This window comes from Physeter macrocephalus, chromosome 10 (assembly GCF_002837175.3).
Source record: "Physeter macrocephalus isolate SW-GA chromosome 10, ASM283717v5, whole genome shotgun sequence".
Classification (NCBI taxonomy): domain Eukaryota; kingdom Metazoa; phylum Chordata; class Mammalia; order Artiodactyla; family Physeteridae; genus Physeter; species Physeter macrocephalus.
In genome coordinates, this window is record NC_041223.1 from 18954290 (window position 1) to 18976943 (window position 22654).

Genomic DNA, 22654 nt, shown 5'->3' on the forward strand with positions numbered 1-22654 from the left:
TTACCACCCTCTGATAGAATTCTGATGTTTTCATGTCTCTGGTATATTTATTGCAGGGAAAATTAGGGCAAAATTTTAAGCATTCCATCAACACTGAAGATAAAAATTTAGAAAAGTCCATACTTATAAACCCCATTCTCTCTTTATTTCTCTCCACTAACATTGACCCTATCATGTCAATAAATATCCTCTTCTCTTAGATATCAGAAAAGGATTTTCCATGAGACGATCTAAAAGGCTGCTATCTCGACCTTTCCCAAAGGTAAAAAGCAAAATCAGCTCTCTTTCAGGAAAGTGGTCCTTAGAGGAGTTTCTCTACCCTCCCATTTTTTTCCCTGCAAATACATTTTCTTTGAACCAAACAATGGCTAGTTTATCCTGCTGAAAGGACGCTTTATGTGGTAGAATCCAAGTTACTAGGACCTGTCTTCAGTCTCCTTTAACCTGGACACTGGTAATGGTAGCTTTCTAACACCAAAGATCAGAGATGATCCAAATTGATAACTGTACTGTGGATTTGATCTTCTTATAAAAATCAGCATCTGGATTGATGGCATGCTCAGATCTATTGATATAATTATTTTCTATGTACCTTAACCTGATTAATTTCCAGTATCAATGGTAATATGATCGAATTATGTGGCTATAACCTTTATGCATGAAACAAAGAATATTTGTGAAATTTTAAGTAAGCATTACATTAAATGCTCTCTCTTTGAACATAGACAAACAATCCCTATATATCTAGAATCATATGAGAGAAAGACTGTGGGCTTTGGACCCAGAAAGATTTACATTCAAATATTACCTCCAGGTACAGTGTACACAGCTTTAGGGAATTCACCCACTCTGAGCTTCAGTTTTCTCATTTCTAATGACATATAACACCTAGCTGATAGGGTCATATGGATAATTAAATAAGATAATCTTTTCAGGACTGTGGGTGTTAATTAGAATAATATATTAAAGTGCTTAAGCCTAATAGGCATTTTAATATTATTCATTCCCTAGTATGGGTAGCTAATTAAAAGTCGCTTGTACTTTTCTGTATTGAATAAGTATATAAGTAGAAAGGGACACCTGTAAATATTTTATCATAATAAATAATTAACATTGTTTTAATATTTGTAATTCAGATATTTAAGGATTAAATTTACTATATATAAGGAAACAGAATTTATCCTGGTATTCTCAAGGAATTTTTTATAATACTATAACATGTTATTCTGCAAACATTTTGTAAAATGTGACAATTTAAAAAATTTTCTTAAAGACTAAGAATATTTTAGTTAAAGAAACCTTACTGGGGAAGAGATAAAAAAATATATGAGTTACTTAACGGTCAAACGTACTGGAGAGAAATGACTTCTGGTAACCATCCTGTGAGTGCGTGAATCACTGTGAACTCTCCCAGTTCTCTCCTCTCTGCTACATGGATGCTGAAAAAGCAAATGCACAATAGTATGGTCAATAACATTTGAAAACAGAGAGAGGTCTATAAAAAACAAGAATCTCTAATAAGCAGTGATATAATAATAAATGTAGGGGTCCTACTGGTTATACATTAGAGCACAAGAATATACTTTTCCAACAGTCAGATGATTTGTTTTGATAAGGCACTTAAATAGATCCAATGATAAAATTTCATATCTATCACAAAACATGCTTACAAGCTTTATTTTATAAATGTATTTATTTTATTTTATTTATGTCTGTGTTGGGTCTTCGTTGCTGCGCGCGGGCTTCCTCCAGTTGCGGCGAGTGGGGGCTACTCTTCGTTGTGGTGCTCGGGCTTCTCAATGTGGTGGCTTCTTTTGTTGCGGAGCTCGGGCTCTAGGTGCGCGGACTTCAGTAGTTGTGGCTCGCTGGCTCTGGAGTGCAGGCTCAGTAGCTGTGGCGCACGGGCTTAATTGCTCTGCGGCATATGGGATCTTCCCAGACCAGGGCTCGAACCCATGTTCCCTGCATTGGCAGGCGGATTCTTAACCTCTGAGCCTCCAGGGAAGCCCACAAGCTTTATTTTAAAATGTCATATATATATAAAGCATTAACGTCATGTACATAAACATATCCATACATATTATATATCGGGAAATATATATAGATGATATATAATCTATTCTATATATTCAATATATTATCACGGTCCTTTAAAAATAGGGCAGTGTTCTTCATCTTTCTAGTTTCGGTAATTATTCTAAGATTACTATGAGGCTATGTATTAAGTCAGTCTCACACATGGCAGGACAAGATGGGCATCAGACATCTTTAATAAAACCGTTAGATAATTTCAGAGAACCAGAAACATCCATTCTATCCTGTACAAAAGAGTGGATCTGCCACCATGGCCTAAAGTCAAATGAGGCTGTGACTGATCAAATATTGCTCTTCTCATTTTAATCCTTTTGTTAAAAATTTTTTTTTTCTGAAGTGATTAGTCTATTTTCATTAACACACACAAAGGCCATATCTATGTTTTGCTCAGGAATCAGAGCTTCAGTCCACCTTATGCCAACGGCGATGACTGATGTTATTGACCGGCATACATGTCTTTTTCTTCAGAAAGAGATCTTACTATCTTAGTCACATGCTCCATCATTTAAAAATTTACATTGGCTTCTTGTTTACAGATTGTAAATTGTGATATGTCTACATATCTCAAAGATAACTAATATCTAGTGGGATAATTCACAGTCTAAACTCCTCTTTGAATAATCATATTAATATTCAGGATGTGATGGTGCTAACCCCATAAAAGTAACTCTTTTTCCTTTGCATATTCATAGTGGTATTTAAATAACTACTAAATATTAACTTTTTAATGTAGAAAGCTAAAATTCACATAAAATATTTACTATCTACTATAAAATCTGAGAAAAACTTTTGGACGAATATAAATTGGACCACGTAGTGATTTCCACTGGAAAGCCTAAGAAATGTCTTACATTAAGTCTGGTGCTTTATTTTCAAGTTGGATTTGTTTATTTTTCAAAAATAACAATAATTCTGTGACTCAAGTTGCTACAAAATTCTACTGAACTGTAGCTTTAAGAAAGATAAAATGCTACTCCAATTATCCAGGTCACGCATTTACTGCTTCACTGGCCTTGGGGCTCTAATTCTCAGAACTTCAAGTTAGGTCTGAGAATTAGGAACATTATTTTCTTTCAAAAATAAACAAACATAGTTGTCACCATTTTGAATACTTGGTAGTATTCAGCTACCTAACATGATCTGAGCTGAGCTTTTAAAAATGATTGAAATTAAGGGTTGCAAGCTGGGTAAAACAAATTTCCAATAGAAAGTTGAGGGTTGGTAAGAGAAAAGAGAGATGAAAAGGATGGGGGTAGGAGGGGTTGTTTTCGTTGTGTGGCTTTGGGAGAGAAAAAGGAAGCTGAGCCACGTGAAAGTCCACAAAAAATCAGACCAGGCTGCTGACTGACAGTGCTATGTGTTAGAATAGAAGGGGAGGGGGCTGAGCTTTGAGCAAATGGCTGGAGTGGCCTCTTAAAGGAGCGGCTGTGACACACTGCAGGAGGGGGAAGGGTGTCAAATTCAAGCTGGTGCACTGTGTGTGAGAATTCTCCCACTGAGCAGAGACACACAGCTGCCATTCATTTGCAAGTCAGGCATCAAAGCTTTTCTGCATCATTCAGACCGGAACGGAAGGACCGCAGGTCTCTGCAAGTGGAAGCTAAGAGAATAAACATAGCAGACATGTCCCATACATGTTGGTTCACAAGTCATGCAGGAATATAAGACACAAGCAGATTTCACAAAAATATTGAAGGAAACATGAGTAGTTTTCATCCTGAATGTATAAAAAGGAACAGTGTTACCAAGGAGCACACTGACACCCTTCAGAAAAGTTCAGGCTTTCAAGATTAGTAAATGAGGGCTTCCCTGGTGGCGCAGTGGTTGCGCGTCCGCCTGCCCATAAAGGGGAACCGGGTTTGCGCCCCGGTCCGGGAGGATCCCACATGCCGCGGAGCGGCTGGGTCCGTGAGCCATGGCCGCTGAGCCTGCGCGTCCGGAGCCTGTGCTCCGCAACGGGAGAGGCCACAATAGAGGGAGGCCCGCATACCACAAAAAAAAAAAAAAAAAAAAAGATTAGTAAATGATTGCTGCGTATACAGAGCCTAAAACTTTAACTGGATTCCAGTATACATTTTTCAGTATTTAGATGAACCAATATTTTCTCCTACAAAACAACTTCTTTCTCTCATTAAGCTGAAGATTAATTTTCCATGACTGACTTTCCATTCATTATAAGGAAACACTGGATGTAGAATAAGTTTTTAATATTTTTCTTGGAGGAATTTTGTCTTATTATGGACTAATGCAATATTTCAAATCAGTGGCTTTGGTATATTTATTTTTATATTAGAAAGTTTACATTGTTTGGAGAAAAGCCTTCTTAAAATTGAGTTTTTGAAAAATAAAGCTATGCAATGCCGATGTATAGTTGTCGTTGCTGTTGTTTGCCTTTTTGTTTTTATACAAGTGAGCGATAATTTTTTATTCTACTTACTCCACATTTGCCAGCTTAATGATAGCTTTAGACAAAAGCATTGGCCAAAGTTCAAATTTGTAGGTTGTAGCTGGAAGCAATAGATTGTTTTCTTCATCAAAAGGCAGAAAGTCATCAATAGTTATCTTTCTCCAGCAACCCTAAAGATGAGAAGAAAGGAATATATTATCAGTGATTAACATTATTTTTTCTCATACATTATTGTACACTGCTGACATTATTATTTACTGTTTTATAATTTTATTTTAGCGTCTTATATCTAATGACTGACATACTGGTATTTACGACTACTCTGAGCGTTTTAGCTTATTATTTTATTTAATGTAATTATAGCATGCCTATATCTATATCAATAGTATGATTATTTATGAGGTCTTTTAGCACATTCTAGGGTGCCCCATCCTACATAATGCAGTAAATTGAAGTGCTTCAAATAGCAAAACCAAAATACCACACAATCATGGAAAGTTTGGACATGATTAAATAACTTAATACAGTCATAATGCAAATTCTGCAAATGTAACTTTAGTAATTATTTTTTATTATATCCTCAGTGATCTTATGCTTCCAATTACCGTATTACTCCTATTCCTGTTTAAAGATCTATTTTTTAACATAAAGCTAAGTAATACTTTATTTAATAAAATAATTATATACTTACCTGTATACATATTATTTCATAATTAAAAGCTTGAGGTAAATGATAAAATTAATGATTATGAACTCAAATAGTTTTTTAAACTTTGGTTTTACATGTGAAATTTTAGTTTGAATTCATTTCTTCCCCCAAGAAATATTTCAGCAGTGATGCAAGCATTGTGAACCCAAAGATCTGTAACACATGGCTTATATCTATACCACTGAATTGCTTACAGACTAGTGAGGGAAGGCATATAGGCAAATATAAAATGTAATATGTTTAAAATGCTCTAGGACCAGTAAGGAAAGTGTGACTAATTTTGCTTGGGGGATGTCCTCACAAGAAGGTGACATTTGAACTCAAGATTCAAGGAACAGTATAATTTTCCTAGGTAGATAGGAACAATAGGGTGAAAAATGCTTTCTTTTTATGACACCTGTAACTGAACTCATACTGCCTTATTTAATGGTTATATGACTTTTTCTTTATTTCCTTATGGATGATGTAGGGCAAGACAGGTTTAAAGTCACAGGTGTTTAGCTACTCTCTCTTCTAATTTTAAGTGAAACGATCCAAAAGAATACACAGTGAAATAAGCCAGATACAAAAAGACAAATATTGTATGATTCCTCTTACATGAAGTACCAGGAAAAATCTAATTTATAGAGACAAAAAGTATAACAGAGGCCACCAGGGCCTGGAGGAGAGGGGAATGGGAAAATATTGTTTAATGGATGCAGAATTTCTATTTGGGATGATGAAAATGTGGAAATAAATAGTGGTGATGATTGCACAGCATTGTAAAAATGCATACTGTCTCTAAATTGTACATTTATAATGCTTAAAATGCTAAATGTTATGTTATGTATATTTTACCACAGTAAAAAATAGCAATAGTAGTTCCCTTCTTACACTTTGATTTTCAGAAAAAAAATTTCAAAGGGGCTATCTGGATTCCCACAAAGGAAAAGTTTTAAGTAGCCATAAGAACTTTGTTATACCAGTTTAACAAGTATCACCTGCTTCCAGCTGATCAGTGATGACATATTTCAATACAGAATGCTTTGATTGCTAAACACTGTTGAACTGTATACTTTACATGGGTGAATTGTATGGTACGTGGATTGTATCTCAATAAAGCTGTTACATAAAAATACACAAGGATGAGTGTTCAACATTACATATCTAAAACATAATTTGACTAAGGTTATAATAATTTTCACTGATATTAATACATTGGTTAGTTGCCACCTTTAAGTTTATGAGTAAATGAAATGTTATGTATATATAAACACAAATAATTTTTGAAACCTCATCATAGGGCATTGAATTATTATTGCATTTGGTATTTTTTTTGTCACTGCATGTAAATTATGTATATTGGACATTTTTACTGAGTTTACTGTGTTAGTGCCACATAATTTTAAAAGACCATCAAAATGTTTAATTATAGAATGCTTGTAAAGAAAGATACCTTTTTGTTAAGATAAACATAGATTAATAAAAGTTACTTTAGAATACAGTCATGTTCAAATTTTATTATTTTCCATACTTCAATTCCAGGTCACAATAACTAAATTGTTACATATATTTATACCCTCTTCCTCCTATGACCACCCTGAAAGGAAAATAAAAAATTTGTTTTATAAATAATAGTTCAAATCACAATTACAAAAGATCAAGAAAAGAGTAATCAGTGGACAGAGATTTCAGCAAAAACCTGAATGGTCATAATTATATGAACGCTATGGAATTCTGACTTCGCTTCCCTACTTCTACTGCAGTAATAGGTGGTGCCTTCCCACTCAGGGTAGAGCTCTGACTTCTGCACTTGCTCTGAAGTAAACAAAGCAGTTTCTCTCCCCAGAAGAGTCAATGGGAAGAACTGACTTCCATCCTCCTCCTGCAGTAAAGAGGAGGTGCCTGGCCTGGTAGAACCTATTGGAGGAACTCTTATTTCCACACCCTACCCATGCAGTAATGAAGCACACCTCCCCCTCCTCAGGTGGTGATAAGGAGATTGTGGGATGGAGTCTTATCCTCTGGGTAACAGAATAGCACTATACAGGTGTTACAAACTAAATTGAGATTTGAAACAAAGCCCATAAAAGTGATCCAGGGTGTGCATTCCAAATCTAAACAGGCTGACTACTTGCTAAAAGAGAAATTTTAATTAGAAACCACAGTCATAAGACATAACACAAACAATGTCCAGGAAACTGTCCAAAATTTCTCATCATACCAAAACCCAGGAACATCTCAATTTCAATGAGAAAATACAATCTACAGACCACAAAATCAAGATAACAGAGAGGCTGTAATTTTTAGGTAGGAACTGTAAATATGCCGTTATAAAAATGCTCCAACAAGTAATTATGAACACTCTTGAAACAAATGAAAAATAGAAAATCTCAGCAAAGAAATAGAAAATATGAAAGAGGAAAAAATAGTAATTTTGAATTTAAAATTAAACAATAAGCAAACAAACCCCTTAATAGCAGAATGCAAATGACAGAAATTAGTGAACTGCAAGTTATATCAATAGAAATTATGAGCAATAAGGGAGATATAGATTGAAAAAATAATATGAGCCTCAGGGGCCTGTAAGACAATGCAAATATATATAACATTCATGTCATTGGAGTCCAATAAAAAAGAGGGACAAAGAATGTAGGGCTGAAGTAGGTTTGAAGGCATAAAGGCTGAAAACTTCCCAAATTTATCATAAAATATAATCTTACAGATTTATGGAGCTCAGAATACCCAAAACAGTATAATTCCAAAGAAATCTACACCCAGAAATCTACACATGTTAAATTCAAAATCCTAAAAAACAAGACAAAGAAAAAAGCCTGAAAGCAGCCAATGAGAAAAGACACATTACCTATAGAAGAACAGCAGATTGCTCCCCAGAAACCACAGAGGCCAGAAGAAAGTAGCACACGATGCTGAAAGAAATAAACTGTCAACCCTGAATTCTGTACCGACTGAAAATATTCTTTAGGAATAAAAGTGAAACAAAAACATTTTTAGGTAAAGGAAAGATAAAATAATTTGTCACCAGGAGACTGGCTCAAAAAGAGTGGCAAAAGGAAATTCTTCAAAGGCAAAAAAAGAAAAAAGAAAACGGAACATTAGGAATGAAGAAAGAGCAAAGGAAAGGGTAAGCACATTGCTAAATGACAGAGTATTAGCTTCCTCTTGAGCTTTTAAAATTATTTTTGACATTTAAAAGCTAAATTTTTCCTGAGGGTCTCAATATATGTTCAAGAAACATTTAAGACAATGATACTAAAGAGGGAGGGGTGTAAAGGGGCCTAAAAGGTGGTAGTTATATTCCAATTTAAGTGGTAAAATGTTGATATTAGCGGACTCTGATAAGCTATGCATGTATATTTTAATCCCTAGAGCCACCACTACAAAAAAATTTATACAAAGAGATATACTCAAAAACACTAGGGATACTAATTCTAAAAGATATAATACATGCACTCCAATGTTCATAGCAGCATTATTTACAATAGCCAAGACAGGGAAGCAACCTAAATGTCCATCAACAGATGAATATATAAAGAAGATGTGGTACATATATACAATGGAATATTAATCAGCCATAAAAAAATGAAATAATGCCACTTGCAGCAACATGGATAGACCTAGAGATTATCATACTAAATGAAGTAAGTCAGACAGAGAAAGACCAATATTATATGAGATCACTTATATGTGGAATCTAAAAAATAATACAAATGAATCTATTTACAAAACAGAAACATACAGACATAGAAAACAAATTTATGGTTAACAAAGAGGAACAGGGGGAGGGATAAATTAGGAGGATGAGATTAACAGATACACACTACTATATATAAAATAGATAAAAAACAATGATTTACTGTATAGCACAGGGAACTATATTCAACATCTTCAATACCTATAATGGAAAAGAATCTGAAAAATATATATATATACATATATAACTGAATCACTTTGCTATACACCTGAAACTAATACAATATTGTAAATAAATATAGTTAAAAAAAATAAAACACCAGAGATAAACAAAATGGAATCCTACAGAATGTTCAGGAAATGAATAAGAGGACAGAAAAAGGAAATATGTAAAATGTAACAGAAGTAACAGAGTAGACAAAATTGCGGACAAGACCCAATTGTATCAAATATAAATTACACACAAATTAAAATACAAGAGTAACTTGGATATACTTATCAAAATTAAGAATTTGCATATATTTTGACAGAGAAATTACACATGTAGAAAGCTGAGAAAAGTCACACAAATGGGAAAAAATATATACCCGAAGACGCTATTTTAGAGCATTGTTTGTATTGGTAAAACACTGGTCATAACCTAAATGTCTGTCAATATGAAATTAGCAAAATACGTATTGAGTCATCTCTTGGTATCTGTGGGGGACTGGTTCCAGAATCAGCCACATATACCAAAATCTGGGGATACTCAGGTCCCATAGTTGACCCTCCTTATCTGAGGATTCAACCAAGGGCAGATCATAACTATAGTGCTGTATTTATTGAGAAAAATACACTTATAAGTCGACCTGGGGAGTTCAAACCTATGTTATTCAAAGGCCAACTATAGTTATTGTCATCTTTTAACAATGGAGTGCAAGGTAGATCAATAAATATTAGCATAAAAAAATTAGCATTTTTTCCATGGTTAGGAAAAAATATACAGAATGATGAGTACTGTATGATCTTACTGTCGGTATAGATTATGTATAGTAGGTTTACATATATTTGTAAGAAAAAGTTTAGGAGGATATACAGAAATCACTTACTATGATTGTCTGGGTAGGTAGAGTCATAGGGAACTTCCATTGGCTAATTTAAACATTTTAATAATGTTTGAATTTTTAAAATAAAAGCATATATAATGTTAATAATAATGAACTGAGAACAAAAACATTTCCATTTTGGAAAAATGTAATTGAATGATGGAAAAATAATTTGTCATGGCATATACCTTGAAAACACTGTTTAAAGAACAAAATGTCACTGGGTGGGAGAGAGTTTGTTTCAAATGCTGACTGCAGGCTCTGCCCAGAGACGGTGGGGTGGGAGGTATGGGAAACATGATAGGTGATGTTGATGCTGGTGTGTTCTGCACCCCACAGTTTGAGAAACTCTGAATTCTACGATAATATAGTGCTTAAAGAGTTAAGCACTTAATAAGTTAATTAACAAAGGTTAATCAGAAATAAAAGATAATATGTTTTTTATATGGATAGACAGATGGCAACAGGGGAAAAGTATTGGTCTCAAGGTGTGAGTTTCTCTGTTTATTCAGAGATAAATGAAAGCACTCAGAGAAAGGCTGCCAAGAGCAATACATGTCTGAAGTGGAGAGCAATAACTTAATTGCTTCTTTCAAGGAGCCCAAGGAATGCTGACATTGAAAAGCACCTGAGGAGACCACATGTGGCCCGGTAGCAGTGTTATCACTGCCAGGTGAAAGAAGAGAGAAAACTTCTCTGTTTTATAATACTGTTTTTTATGCTATCCAATAAATTTTTGATTGATGTCAAAGAACCTTGAGGCTATTTACTTACAATCCAAACTGGAAAAAATGGAAAAACATTTACAGAAGAAACAATATGCTGGTGTAAAAATCTGAACTTTAAATGTCATGCCTAGAGGCTCTCATTGGTTGGTTTACTTTGAAGAAATGACTAAGGTGATTGCTTCAAGAGACAACATGAAAGGGGGAGGAGAGTATATGTAATAAGGAAGAGAAGGAAAAATCAATGTCCAATAAGAAACAAATGAGAAAGTATCAATAAGTGGAAGAAAACAAACAGTGAGGTGTATGCCTTAAGGTGTACAAGATGGGACAGTGGAAGGAAAATAGATGTAGGGTAGAGGATGTATCTCCAGTACATCATCCTGAATCAAGCAGTAGAGGGTAACAAAGAATATTCTTACGAACACCTTTCTTAAATATCTGCAGTGAAAACCAAAGGATATACATGTAAATAGTGAATTAGAATTGGAAGAGAAAAAAAATCAAAAATTAAATTGTGCATGTCTGGAAAGGGACAAGAAAAGAAAGTAGCAATATACTTTATCTTGTCAGAAATAATTTACTCTAATACTTTATTACACCTCATCCGCAAAGAGGTGTTGACTCAGCCCTACCATCTGGGAATTAGGGAGAGAGAGGTAGAAATGTCTGCTCCTAGCCCAGAGAGAACAGATTTCTACCAGCCAGAAAACCAGGTAGCCATATCTATCACATGAACACAGCCTCTGAAACAGCAAAGTCCTTGTTGCAATTTTAAAAATTGCATCTGTCTATCTATTTATTATCATTGCTATCAGTATTCTTCTATAGCCTTCCAGGACTACAGTCCCAATTTTAAAGAATGGACCAAAGGAGCGGAGGACCAGCAGGAAAGTGTTGTAATTTGGCTTGTGTATTTACTTTACAAAAAGAACTGTAGATTGGACCAACTGTGAAAATAAGAAATATATATTTGAACAAAAGACCTGGAAAAAGAAAACATCTATAAGGTAATAGCTTCTTATATATATTTCCATATACTAATGAATACACTTAGCGGATGGGATGCTAGATGCTTCATACTCAGTGCTATGGAGAAAAATGAAGCAGAGACAGGGGAGAGAGTGTCAGGGTTTCAGATAGGGTGGAGAGTAAAGGCTCAAAATGAGTGTCTGAAACACTAAACCCAGGAGATACTCGGGCATTCTAAAGCAGAAAGGTTATTATCTATGTATTCCATATGTAACCAAATGATCATTCACGTAACAATCATACATAAAGGAAAATAGACCTCAATATTAAGTTACCCCAAATAAATCACATCTATATTCTAAGTGAATAAAACTTTGGAATGCATACTCCATCTGAATGAACGATGAATCAAAATAAAATACTCCAGAGAGAGGAAACTGTATTAAAAAAAAAAACAGTGATGAGGACTAACCCTTTTATATATAGAATAAGGGATAAATAATTATAAATATGTGTTCAAAGATAAATACTAGAAAAAAATGTTTACTCAAAAAACATATATACCAAGAAAACATTGAAATAAGAGTATTAGGTAGATTTTATTCTAAAAAACCAAAACAAACTATAAATTCATAATAATTAAAGCAATATGGTATCTGAATAGGATAAGGAAGGTAGTGAAAGAAAATAGAATCCAAAACCAAACACAGTCAAATTGGAAATTAGTGTATGATAAAAGTGGTTTTAAAAATCAGTGGGTAACAGGTAGAAGATTCAGTACGTAATGCTGGGGCAACTGGCTGAGGTTTTGGAATAAAAAATAAACCAGTTCTTCATTTCTCACAGTAGATAAAACAAAAGATCCAGACATTAAAAAGATCCAGACATTAAAATAAAACTAAGGGGAAATATTTTTTGTTTTCTTGAAACAGTATCTTACTTTAAATGATACAAATTCCTAGACTCTGTAAAGAAAAACAATGACATAATTGACTAAATAAAAATTACAAGTCTCAGTTGGGTGGAAGACACATAGCTAAAAGACATATTTAAAAAGTGCTTCTAGGACTTCCCTGGTGGTCCAGTGGTAAAGAATCCGCCTTTCAATGCAGGGGACACGGGTTTGATCCCTGCTCAGGGAACTAAGATCCCACATGCCGTGCAGTGTGGCCAAAAAAAAGTGCTTCCTTTACATTCACATATATTATTACCTACAACATATAAAAGAACACTTACAATTCCATAACAAAACTTTAAATAACCTGTTTTATAAGTAGACAAGATACAGGCAATTTAAGAAGTATATAAGGGATGTACAGGTTTGATGGGATACCAGAAGAACTAAGCAAGTTTGGGCAAAGGAACCACAGCAAGGTCGTATTTCAGGAGAATCAGGCAGAGCGTTGCCTATGATCACTGTGCATCTCCTCTATTTTTGCATCCTGACTCAAGAACCACTGTTGGGCAAGAGAGCATCTGGGAAGCCGATCATGTGCTTTTCCCCTGGCTCTACCAAGGGGCAGGACGAGGAACGAACCATCTCTTTGGCTTCCGCAACTGGAGGCAGCAGTGGGGAAAGAGAGAAGGAAGGAAAGAACACAGGAAAAGTGGGAAGGAAACTAATAGTGCTGAGAGTCTACTATTTGTCAGGACCTTTGCTACGTTCTTTTACGTAATTACCACATTTCATTGTCACCTGTATTTGTACCATGATATATTACATGCCTGTTCTCTTGAGGGAGGCGGTCCCTTTGCCTTTGTGTGCAAGGAACCCTGAGAGGCCCATGCGGCCCTACGAGTGGATCTGGAAATGCTGAGGGCCAGCAAAGCTTTCTGTCAAGTCTCAGTGAGCATGAATACGACCATGCACTTCAGTGATGAGTGCCAGCAAGTGGCCTGCAAAATAATTCATACGGAATCAGTTGAATCACTCAGTGCTCAGCAGTCTAGCAGCATCCCTCACAGGCCATTCCTCAGATGAGACCAAAGAGGAACCAGAAGAAGCCACTGGACGTGAGGTTCAGTCTTTCTGACTCCCAGACCTCTTCGCTCAAGGACTACACTATCACAGGTTAAATGACGGCAGCAGACTGACCTTTCCAAATTGGACTAAATACATGAAAAAAAAATTCTGAATCTAAGTAGGTTTGGGTTTCTGAGGAAGCAGTACAGTTAAAGAGAAATAAATCACATATTCTTTGCAAAATGGAATATAGTGTTTATAAACGTCGACCCCTACCCAGGAGGAAATTGGAAAAGAAGGAAGGATGTCAGGAAGCAGAGAGAGAGGACGGTGATGGGGGAGAAACTAACAGGGTTGGTTTAATGTTCTGCTTATGCTGTTTTAAAAGTCTTAATAATTTTGAACTTCGTCCCACCTCAAGTTTAGGCAAATGTGCAGAAGTGGAGCCAAACACCCAGGCATCTGACCTCGTCACTCCTCCCGCATTTACTTTCCTTCTACAACCTTACACTGTCCTCTGTGTACCCACGCTCTTAATGCCATATCCTCCCTCTCGCTCCTCCGTACACACTTAATACTCTAAAGTCTACTCGGCCAAACCTGCCTCCTGACTGGTAAACAGAGAAGATTAAGGAATTTAGGAAGTTATGTTCTCTCCTAACAACGTTTTGACTTTCAAGGTCCTTCTGTGACTATCAAAAACAACAAAACTCCTATTTTGGGTATCAGAGGCTAAGATTACCTTCTCTACCTTCCCACTGTGGTGATCCTATTAATTCCTAAGCGTTGGCCTTTCAACACTCCCCATCCCAGGAAGACAGATGGCTCCGGCTCATTAAGGAAAAAGTCATGTTCTTAAAAATACAGAATGGAAAGATCCCCTTTCCTCATGCCCTCAAATGTTCAAAAAGATTCTTTCTCCGTGACCAGGACCAACTTCATGGGTATGTGACCTGTGCAGTCACATGGAGGCCCACACTCAGAAGGACCTCACGCATTGTTTAAAGTGCTGATATCACTGTCTTGAAATTCTTAACAATTTTTGAGAAAGAGCCTCTGCAAATCATGTCGCTGGGCCTGCCTGTGACTCTGGGCCTTTAGAAAAGAGCATTCATTCCACCATTAAGAACCCAAAGGTGTTTAATGTAACCTAGCATTGCTAAATGTGGTGTGAGTCTACTTTGCCGTATTAACTAAGAGGTTTTGAATTTTCTATTTGTGCTTCTTACTATCCCATTTGCTTCTTTTCAGGCAGAGGTAAAATACTTCCTGTGTCAGAGTGAGATTTGCTAACACTAAAACACATCTCAAGTTCAGGACAAAAAATGGATCGGATCAGGCCTGTCAGTAGCATATACCAAGAGAGGACTGGACCACGCTCAAGCTCGAGCTGTCTCTCCTGTCCATGACCCTGATACCACATCAAAGACGGGAGAGCCCTGTGCGTTCACCTGCTTACCCAGCCCGCCTACCTGGGAGGGGTGAGGCAGCAGAGGGCCACCCCTCCACGGTTCTCGCAGCATCAGTTTAAAAAGCACAGGGGACTGGCATCACAGGGGATACAACTGTGTTGTTTTTAGTCTCAAATTACATAGGCAGGACATCCCCCCAGTAGGTACTCAGCTGATAGCCTTCATAAACTGCCTCATCTTCTAGCTTCATTATCGGCATGTACGAAAACTACATTTCAATATGAGAGACACACAAATTTTTAATGCATGTGAACACAAACTTACCATCCAGTAAAGTTTCACAACATACTTTCCATAGCTATTGAACAAGGGAATGTGACCCTTCACAGCCTTGCACAGAGAGTAAATGTGTTCCCAGGGCTTCCAGACCAGAAGAGGAGGTTCCCCTGCAGTCCCTTTAAAATAATTGTTCAAAGCACCCCCATTGAATATCTTCCACATGGCGTAGATTTCGCTGATAATCCATCTCATCAGCTAGAGATAAAAACCAGTAGTGTTCATTAGTTATTTTTCAGTTGTTGGCACTGTAATTTGAAAGGGGGTGGGGAGAACAGTTGAAAATCTACTTCCAGTGGTAATGTTAGATTCTACATGTAGTATATCCCACATTTTGATTTCTGACCTACAGAATGGTCATAGATCTTGCTTTTGTTTTCAAAAAATATAGTCACAATACAAGCTAAAAAGTCTTAGCTAAGAGCTGTCTTCCAGAGTAAACTGTCAGTGATTTGACATTGACCTCCATATTAGTTGTGTGCATGTGTGTGACAGAAAAGCTGGGAGGAGACAGGGAGACTGAATGTTTCTGAGAGCAATGATGATCTTATTTTGGAATTAACATTATATAAAGGATTGAGCTACTCTTCTGTAAATGTTGAGCAGCTTGAGAAGGAAATGATCCCTTTAAGTCTATAAAACCAATTAGACAAGCAACAAGACATGGGAAAGAATTAAAATTACACACACACTTAACTCTAAGTCTCATATTCATGTGTTGATCTGCAGGTGCAGAAGTGCTCCAAGTAAAACTCCCAACTGCAGGGTTTTCAACAGGCAGCAAGGCACAGTGGAGAGTTGAACTTCAGAGTATGTTTTACTGCCTGGTTTGTAAGGAGATTAAATACTTGAGACTAACATCATAAGATTTATGTTTTCCTTAATTTGGTTATCCAGAAAATTTCTTAAAGTTTGGTTAAGTTGAAAAAGACAAATCAGATATCCTCCTGTATACCTGGAGATTTTACTACAGAATTATTTTATACTTCCTTTGTGGAATCTAAAATATGACACAAACGAGCCTATCTGTGAAACAGAAACAGGCTCACAGACATGGAGGACAGACTTGGGGTTGCCAAGGGGGAGGGGGATGCGGGAAGGATGGGGTAGGATTTTGGGCTTAGCAGATGCAAACTATTATATACAGAATGGATAAACAACAACATCCTACTGTATAGCACAGGGAACTATATTCAATATTCTGTGATTGATTTATGTTTTCCTTAATTTGGTTATCCAGAAAATTTCTTAAAGTTTGGTTAAGTTGAAAAAGACAAATCAGATATCCTCCTGTATACCTGGAGATTTTACTTCAGAATTATTTTATACTTCCTTTGTGGAATCTAAAATATGACACAAACGAGCCTATCTGTGAAACAGAAACAGGCTCACAGACATGGAGGACAGACTTGGGGTTGCCAAGGGGGAGGGGGATGCGGGAAGGATGGGGTAGGATTTTGGGCTTAGCAGATGCAAACTATTATATACAGAATGGATAAACAACAACATCCTACTGTATAGCACAGGGAACTATATTCAATATTCTGTGATTAAACCATAATGGAAAAGAATATAAAAAAGAATATATATATATATATATAACTGAATCACTTTGCTGTACTGCAGAAATTAAGACAACATTGTAAATCAACTATATTTCAATACATAAATATTTTACACTTCCCTTGAAAAATGATATGCTAAAGTCTATGTAGGTGTAGAATTCATAAAATAAGCATATTTTAGACTAAACTATAAAATATAAAACAATTCAGAGATAATTTTATACGAATCAGTATAACCTGGCTGAAGAAAAAATATTTTGATTTTAATACTGGTCAAGATATTAAAGATCAGAAAGACAAAATGTTTAAATGGATAATGACTATGCCCCACTCCTCTGACTAGACCTTAGGAGAAAATAATCAAAAAGCCCATTTCTGATGTAACTACCTTAGGGGAGTGGAACAGGTCGGCTTCTGATGGATAGAACCCCGGGTGGAGAGTGGGAGGTGTGTTCCCACGTGCTGTAAGACTGCTGTACTGAAAATCTGGTTTGTTTCAATGAGGTGTTGCATTTGAGCTGCACCCCCTGATTTCTCCACATTAGCAAGTCAAACAACACCGAACACCCTACTCTTGGACATGATGTAGGGCCAGACTGGCAACAACGTTATGTCAATTGCTAGGCACATGGATCCGGAGGAGAAATGCCTAGATGGTGTGTACTGGGCTACCCTGGTCCATGGGCGGGCGAATAGGGGCATAAGCAGTGCTAATATTAACATCTCCCCCACCTGTTCTCTCTCTACTCAATTAAAGAGCCTTCTCTTCCTCTTTGAGTGTCTGGCTTATGAAATATTCAGTTATACCGGAACTTAAAGGTGAGCAAGACAGCACTGAAATTGACTGACTGGGAATTGTTTAAGGGCGGGTCCCAAAGGCATTCTGCAGCCAGGCTTTTCTTAGTTTGATACTCCGCTACTTACCTCACTGCAGAGTAAATGCTCATTTGCTGAAAACAAGTCAAACAGGATTTCGTTTTTCACAACCACTGGAGCCTGAAATATATATATATATATATATATATATATATATATATATAGAGAGAGAGAGAGAGAGAGAGAGAGAGAGAGAGAGAGAGAGAGATAGGGAGAGAGAGATTACTATTTAGGAAAAGTAAAGGAAATGTAGCTTAATGAAACAGTTTCATGTGCTGTAAACAGGCCAAACTCGATTTCATTTCTCACAACCAGAGGAATTAGAAGAAATAAAAAATAAGCATATTATTCTGTAAGATAACCCTGTTAGATCTATAGGTGACATTAATTTAATAATGTAATACCTATAAAATACAGTATTTTAACATATAATAAAATGTTGTAAGATATAACATATGCAGATAAATTTAGCATGCATAAACTCACAAACTGAGAGTTTAAAACCTGATTTGAAATTTAAATTAACCACTCAAGTTAAACCTGAAGCTTAGTTAACATCTGGTAGCTAGAAAAATGTCTTCATCTTGGATAAAAAAATATTAGCTGAGACAGCTTTTTAAAATCTTGCTCAACTTTAAATATTGTTATGTCTTTTAAAGTTAATTTGGTGGTCATTAATTAATTGGTATATATCTAAGTTTGCTTTTATATTTAAACCAGCTTTTATATTTAGACCAAAACATGACTTGTAACAGTTTTTAAAATTAGTTACAATTAATATCAACCTTATATATTTAACATATCAAAATAAAATGAAAGTTGCTTTGATTAGCAAAATAGATTTTTATAGAAACTAATGCCATCAATTACTCTCAATCATCTGTATAACTAGCATCTTGAAAACTCAATAAAATATTTTTATATATCTGAGAAAAATTTACCTAAAACTACCTTGAAGGCCTGAATTGACTCTTATGTTCATAATTTATAAATATAATTTATATAATTTATAAAATTTCATATATCTTTATGTTTATATATATATATATTATTCTGGTTTGTCTGATTGTGATGCAACACTTCTAAAATGCCTATACATTTCAGTATGTACCAAATGCATTAAAATTGACTATAGATTAAATATGTATTAGATATCTAAGGTTTGACGGGTTAGACTTAATAGTCACCTGCTGACAAATGAAAAGGAGGGACTGACAGTTTCTAAAAGACAACAAATATTAAGACAGAGGTCTCTGCAATGGTATTTTAGCATCTTTATCCCCTACACCTATACCTGGGGCAAGACAAAGTTTTAGACATCTTACATCTGTTTAATATAATCAATATTGAAGGACCTGGGCCACCAATATCTGGTTCTCAGAAATAAACAAATCTGATTATTCACTCTGCTCTTAGGGCTTGTGAGCCCCCTTGGTTGGAATGGTCCATGTTGACTCTGATATCTTAAATTTAGGCTTTTAAGTTTTTTAATAAGTTAGCTTCTCTTTGACTTAAATCATGTCCTTTGATTTCTTATTTTACTTAGTGTTCTGGGGTATGTTTCTAGTGCTCTTTAAATTGTGGGTTGCAATTATTTAGTGATTCATGAAATCATTTAATGGGTCAGGACTATATACATATATATATATACACACACATAGATATATCTATAAGATGTGTCAGGAATATATATATATATTTATATATATGGACTATAATAAAATAGAGTAAATTTCATATAGAAAGGTCATTATTGTTTTGTAATATTTTTGTCTAAACTTCATATATGTCCACATTTAATGACTCTCAATGTAAAATGTATTTATCACTGTGGTCTCATACGTTAAAACTTGACAAGCACTATTCTAAAACTTTCCTGCTTAGCTAGACTTTCAGTTTGGGCTGTTCTGGTTCACACTTCAGCATGATGGATCAAGAGAAGGAGTCAGTGCAGAGGGAGAGGGGAGGTAAGCAGAAGGATGGATGGCAGCATTTCGATAAATACAGGTGGAAGTGTCATTAACAACAATGAATCAATTTATTTTTGCTATAAGTGTATCTTCCAGAACTAAGGTATGCTAAAAGAGAAGAAGGTATAAAACTTTCCTACTTATTCAAACTTACAACACTCACTTCATGGAATTCATATCCTTCATTTGCATGGAATATAAACTCTGCACTTATACTTAGTAGAACCTGAGTGTTATTAATAATACATAAATATTAAGTGCATTATATTAACATCACAGAATTTGCATTCTTCATTTCAATGTTACCTAACATTATAAGTAATTTAAAGGTATGGTTTTGGTAAATTTGATTGATTTTATTTAAAATGTCTCACAGATAGGCATTGAATAAATACTCTGATGGACAAAGATGTACCTTTTTATTTTCTCATTTTAATAAATATTTAGGATTTAGGATTTCTGACTTTCTTAACTAATAACAATAATTGAAAAGCATGACAGATAAATTATATTTTCTGCATTAGTAACAGTGCTTCTAAAAGCTAAAACTCTTAGGAATAAAATCACTAGGCATAGAAACAGAGATGCAGTGAATTCCATGATTACAGAAGAATCAGCTTCATTGTAACCTTTTGACTAGCATTAAATAACTAATTCAGTCTATTGGTTTTCTATGCATTAAATGAAAATGGGAGATTCAAGAAGGGAAAAAAGGCATTAGTGATAATTAAACCCTTGGAAATACCAAAGGTATTCAAACTAACATAGCTTTACTTAGGAAGATAGACCAGTAGGTCTAAAGTTTAATGTACATAAGTGCTATTTAAAATGAAGTTTTCTTGGGTGATGTCCATGTCAGTGTGACTCACATGGGGTTCAGAAATGAAAATGGCGCTTGGAAAATGATTCAAGAATTTCTGGAATAGGGAGATTCAAGTGCAGATCTCTTGGACTGGAAAATAAATGCTTATTAGCACTAGAGTAAACAGACCTTTACACCATGTAAGAAGCAGAAAGGAGAAAGTCTGTCAGAAATTAAGGAATAACTTTTTGCAACATATTAGGTTAAAATTTGACATCATGAAGAGAAGAAGGAAACTTGAGGCCCTAAACAAAATTTCATTATTCTCTTGGAAACCAGTACAAACTATATCGATAAATATTTATTTCTAATTTAAAGTCCAAAAAGTAATTACTTTTTCTTACTAAAGACCAAGAAAAAATTACCCTAAACAGCTTTTAAAATGCGAAATTTCATAACTAGGATATTATATCTCATAGTTAATACGTATTTTAATAGTAAAAATATCTCTTACCTGATTAATTAAAAAATCCTGTGGACGTTTCCAGGAATAAATTTTCAATGATGGTGGTAATTCAATCTTTCCTTCAGGGTCTTCAAAAAAATGCTATATAAAAAACATATTAAGTATTTTCTCCATATAGTTTTATTAAAACAAAAACAACTGTATCCTAATAAAAATGAATACGTGCATTGATCTGATCAATAAATAAGCATTTTTAAAGTAACTTGTGTATTTGTTCTCAGAGCTAGCTCATACAGTACTTGGAGAATATTGAAGTTAACAATACTGTATTTAATTAATGAAACCTTGATTACTGAGTAGCATTTTGATTGCAGAGGAAGCAGTCCAAACAAGCACGAGTGGCTTGGGAATGTGAATTAGGTACGGTGGGGAAACAATTTTGGATGGGCCAGATATGGCCACATTTTCCACTAAAAATGTTTTTTTTTAAATCTGAGCAGAGAAGGTTGAAAAGATTTACTTACTTTTCAGTTAGAATCATAAAAAAGATGATATGTAAATGAAATTTGTACCTTTGATCTGACTTTCATTTATTGTTTTAATTAAACTTGTTATTTTGAGATAATCATGATTCATAAGCCATTGCATGAAATAATACAGAGAGTTCCTATGTTCTCTACCCAATTTCTTCAGCGGTACCATCTTGCAAAACTATAGAACACAACCAGGATATTGACACTGACACAGCCAAGATATACAGAACATTTCCATCAGCACAAGGATCCTTCTTATGCCCTTTTATAGCCGCACTCACCTTCCAACTCCCCAGTCTGTGCTCAATCCCTACCACCTGGCAATCGCTAGTCTTGACATTTATAATTTTGTCATTTCAGTAATGTTATATGAATGGAACCCACCATATAGTCTATAACCCTTTGGATTGGCTTTATTTCTCTCTCTGCCTAATTCCCTGGAGATTCAATCCATTCAAATTGTTGCATGTATCAACAGTTTGTTGTTTATTGCTGAGTAATATTTCATACTATGGATATTTGTTTGTTTACCACCTGCCCATCGAAGGCCATCTGGGCTGTTTCCAGTTTGAGGCTATTACTAATAAAGCTGCTATGAACATTTGTGTATAGGTTACTGGTTTTTGTGTGAATGTGAATTTCCATTTTTCTGGGATAAATGCTCAAGAATGCAATTAATTCTTTAATTTTTGAGCCCCAACTATGGGTCAATTAGTGAGTTCTGGAGAAAGAATTATATCCATATGCAAGCAGTCTAGCAACTCAGAGAGACTTCAGGTAGCTGCTATGTAAAAATTCTCATAGCTCATAAAATGGTAGGGGATGGGGGATCTTTACAAGAAATAACATGACAATTTCTAGGATTACAAACAAAATGCTAAAGGAACATAAACTATCTGTATGGGAAAAAGAAACATAATTAAATTTCACCTCAGTTAATAGGCACAGGGGAAAATATACTGTTTTGTGATTTTCATCATAATTATACGTTTACCCTAATGCTGGTGTGGCTTGAGAAATAGGTTATATTTTAGGGCATTGTCTGA

At 35.2% G+C, this 22654-nt stretch overlaps 1 protein-coding gene across 3 annotated transcripts in view; it reads right to left on the bottom strand.

The window, feature by feature from the left end:
• The window catches only part of ADGB (androglobin), a 181448-nt gene that overhangs the window by 116025 nt on the left and 42769 nt on the right, over positions 1-22654 (bottom strand). For 2 of the 3 annotated variants that reach the window (XM_055087445.1, XM_055087447.1), the window contains 5 exons: positions 21124-21216; positions 17886-17957; positions 15385-15594; positions 4532-4671; positions 1353-1439 (listed from right to left, as the gene is read on the bottom strand). In XM_055087445.1, coding sequence (XP_054943420.1) covers positions 1353-1439; positions 4532-4671; positions 15385-15594; positions 17886-17957; positions 21124-21216 — 602 coding nt within the window. Of the gene's footprint in view, positions 1-1352; positions 1440-4531; positions 4672-15384; positions 15595-17885; positions 17958-21123; positions 21217-22654 lie in introns of those variants that run through there. The other variant, XM_055087446.1, reaches the window with a different exon arrangement.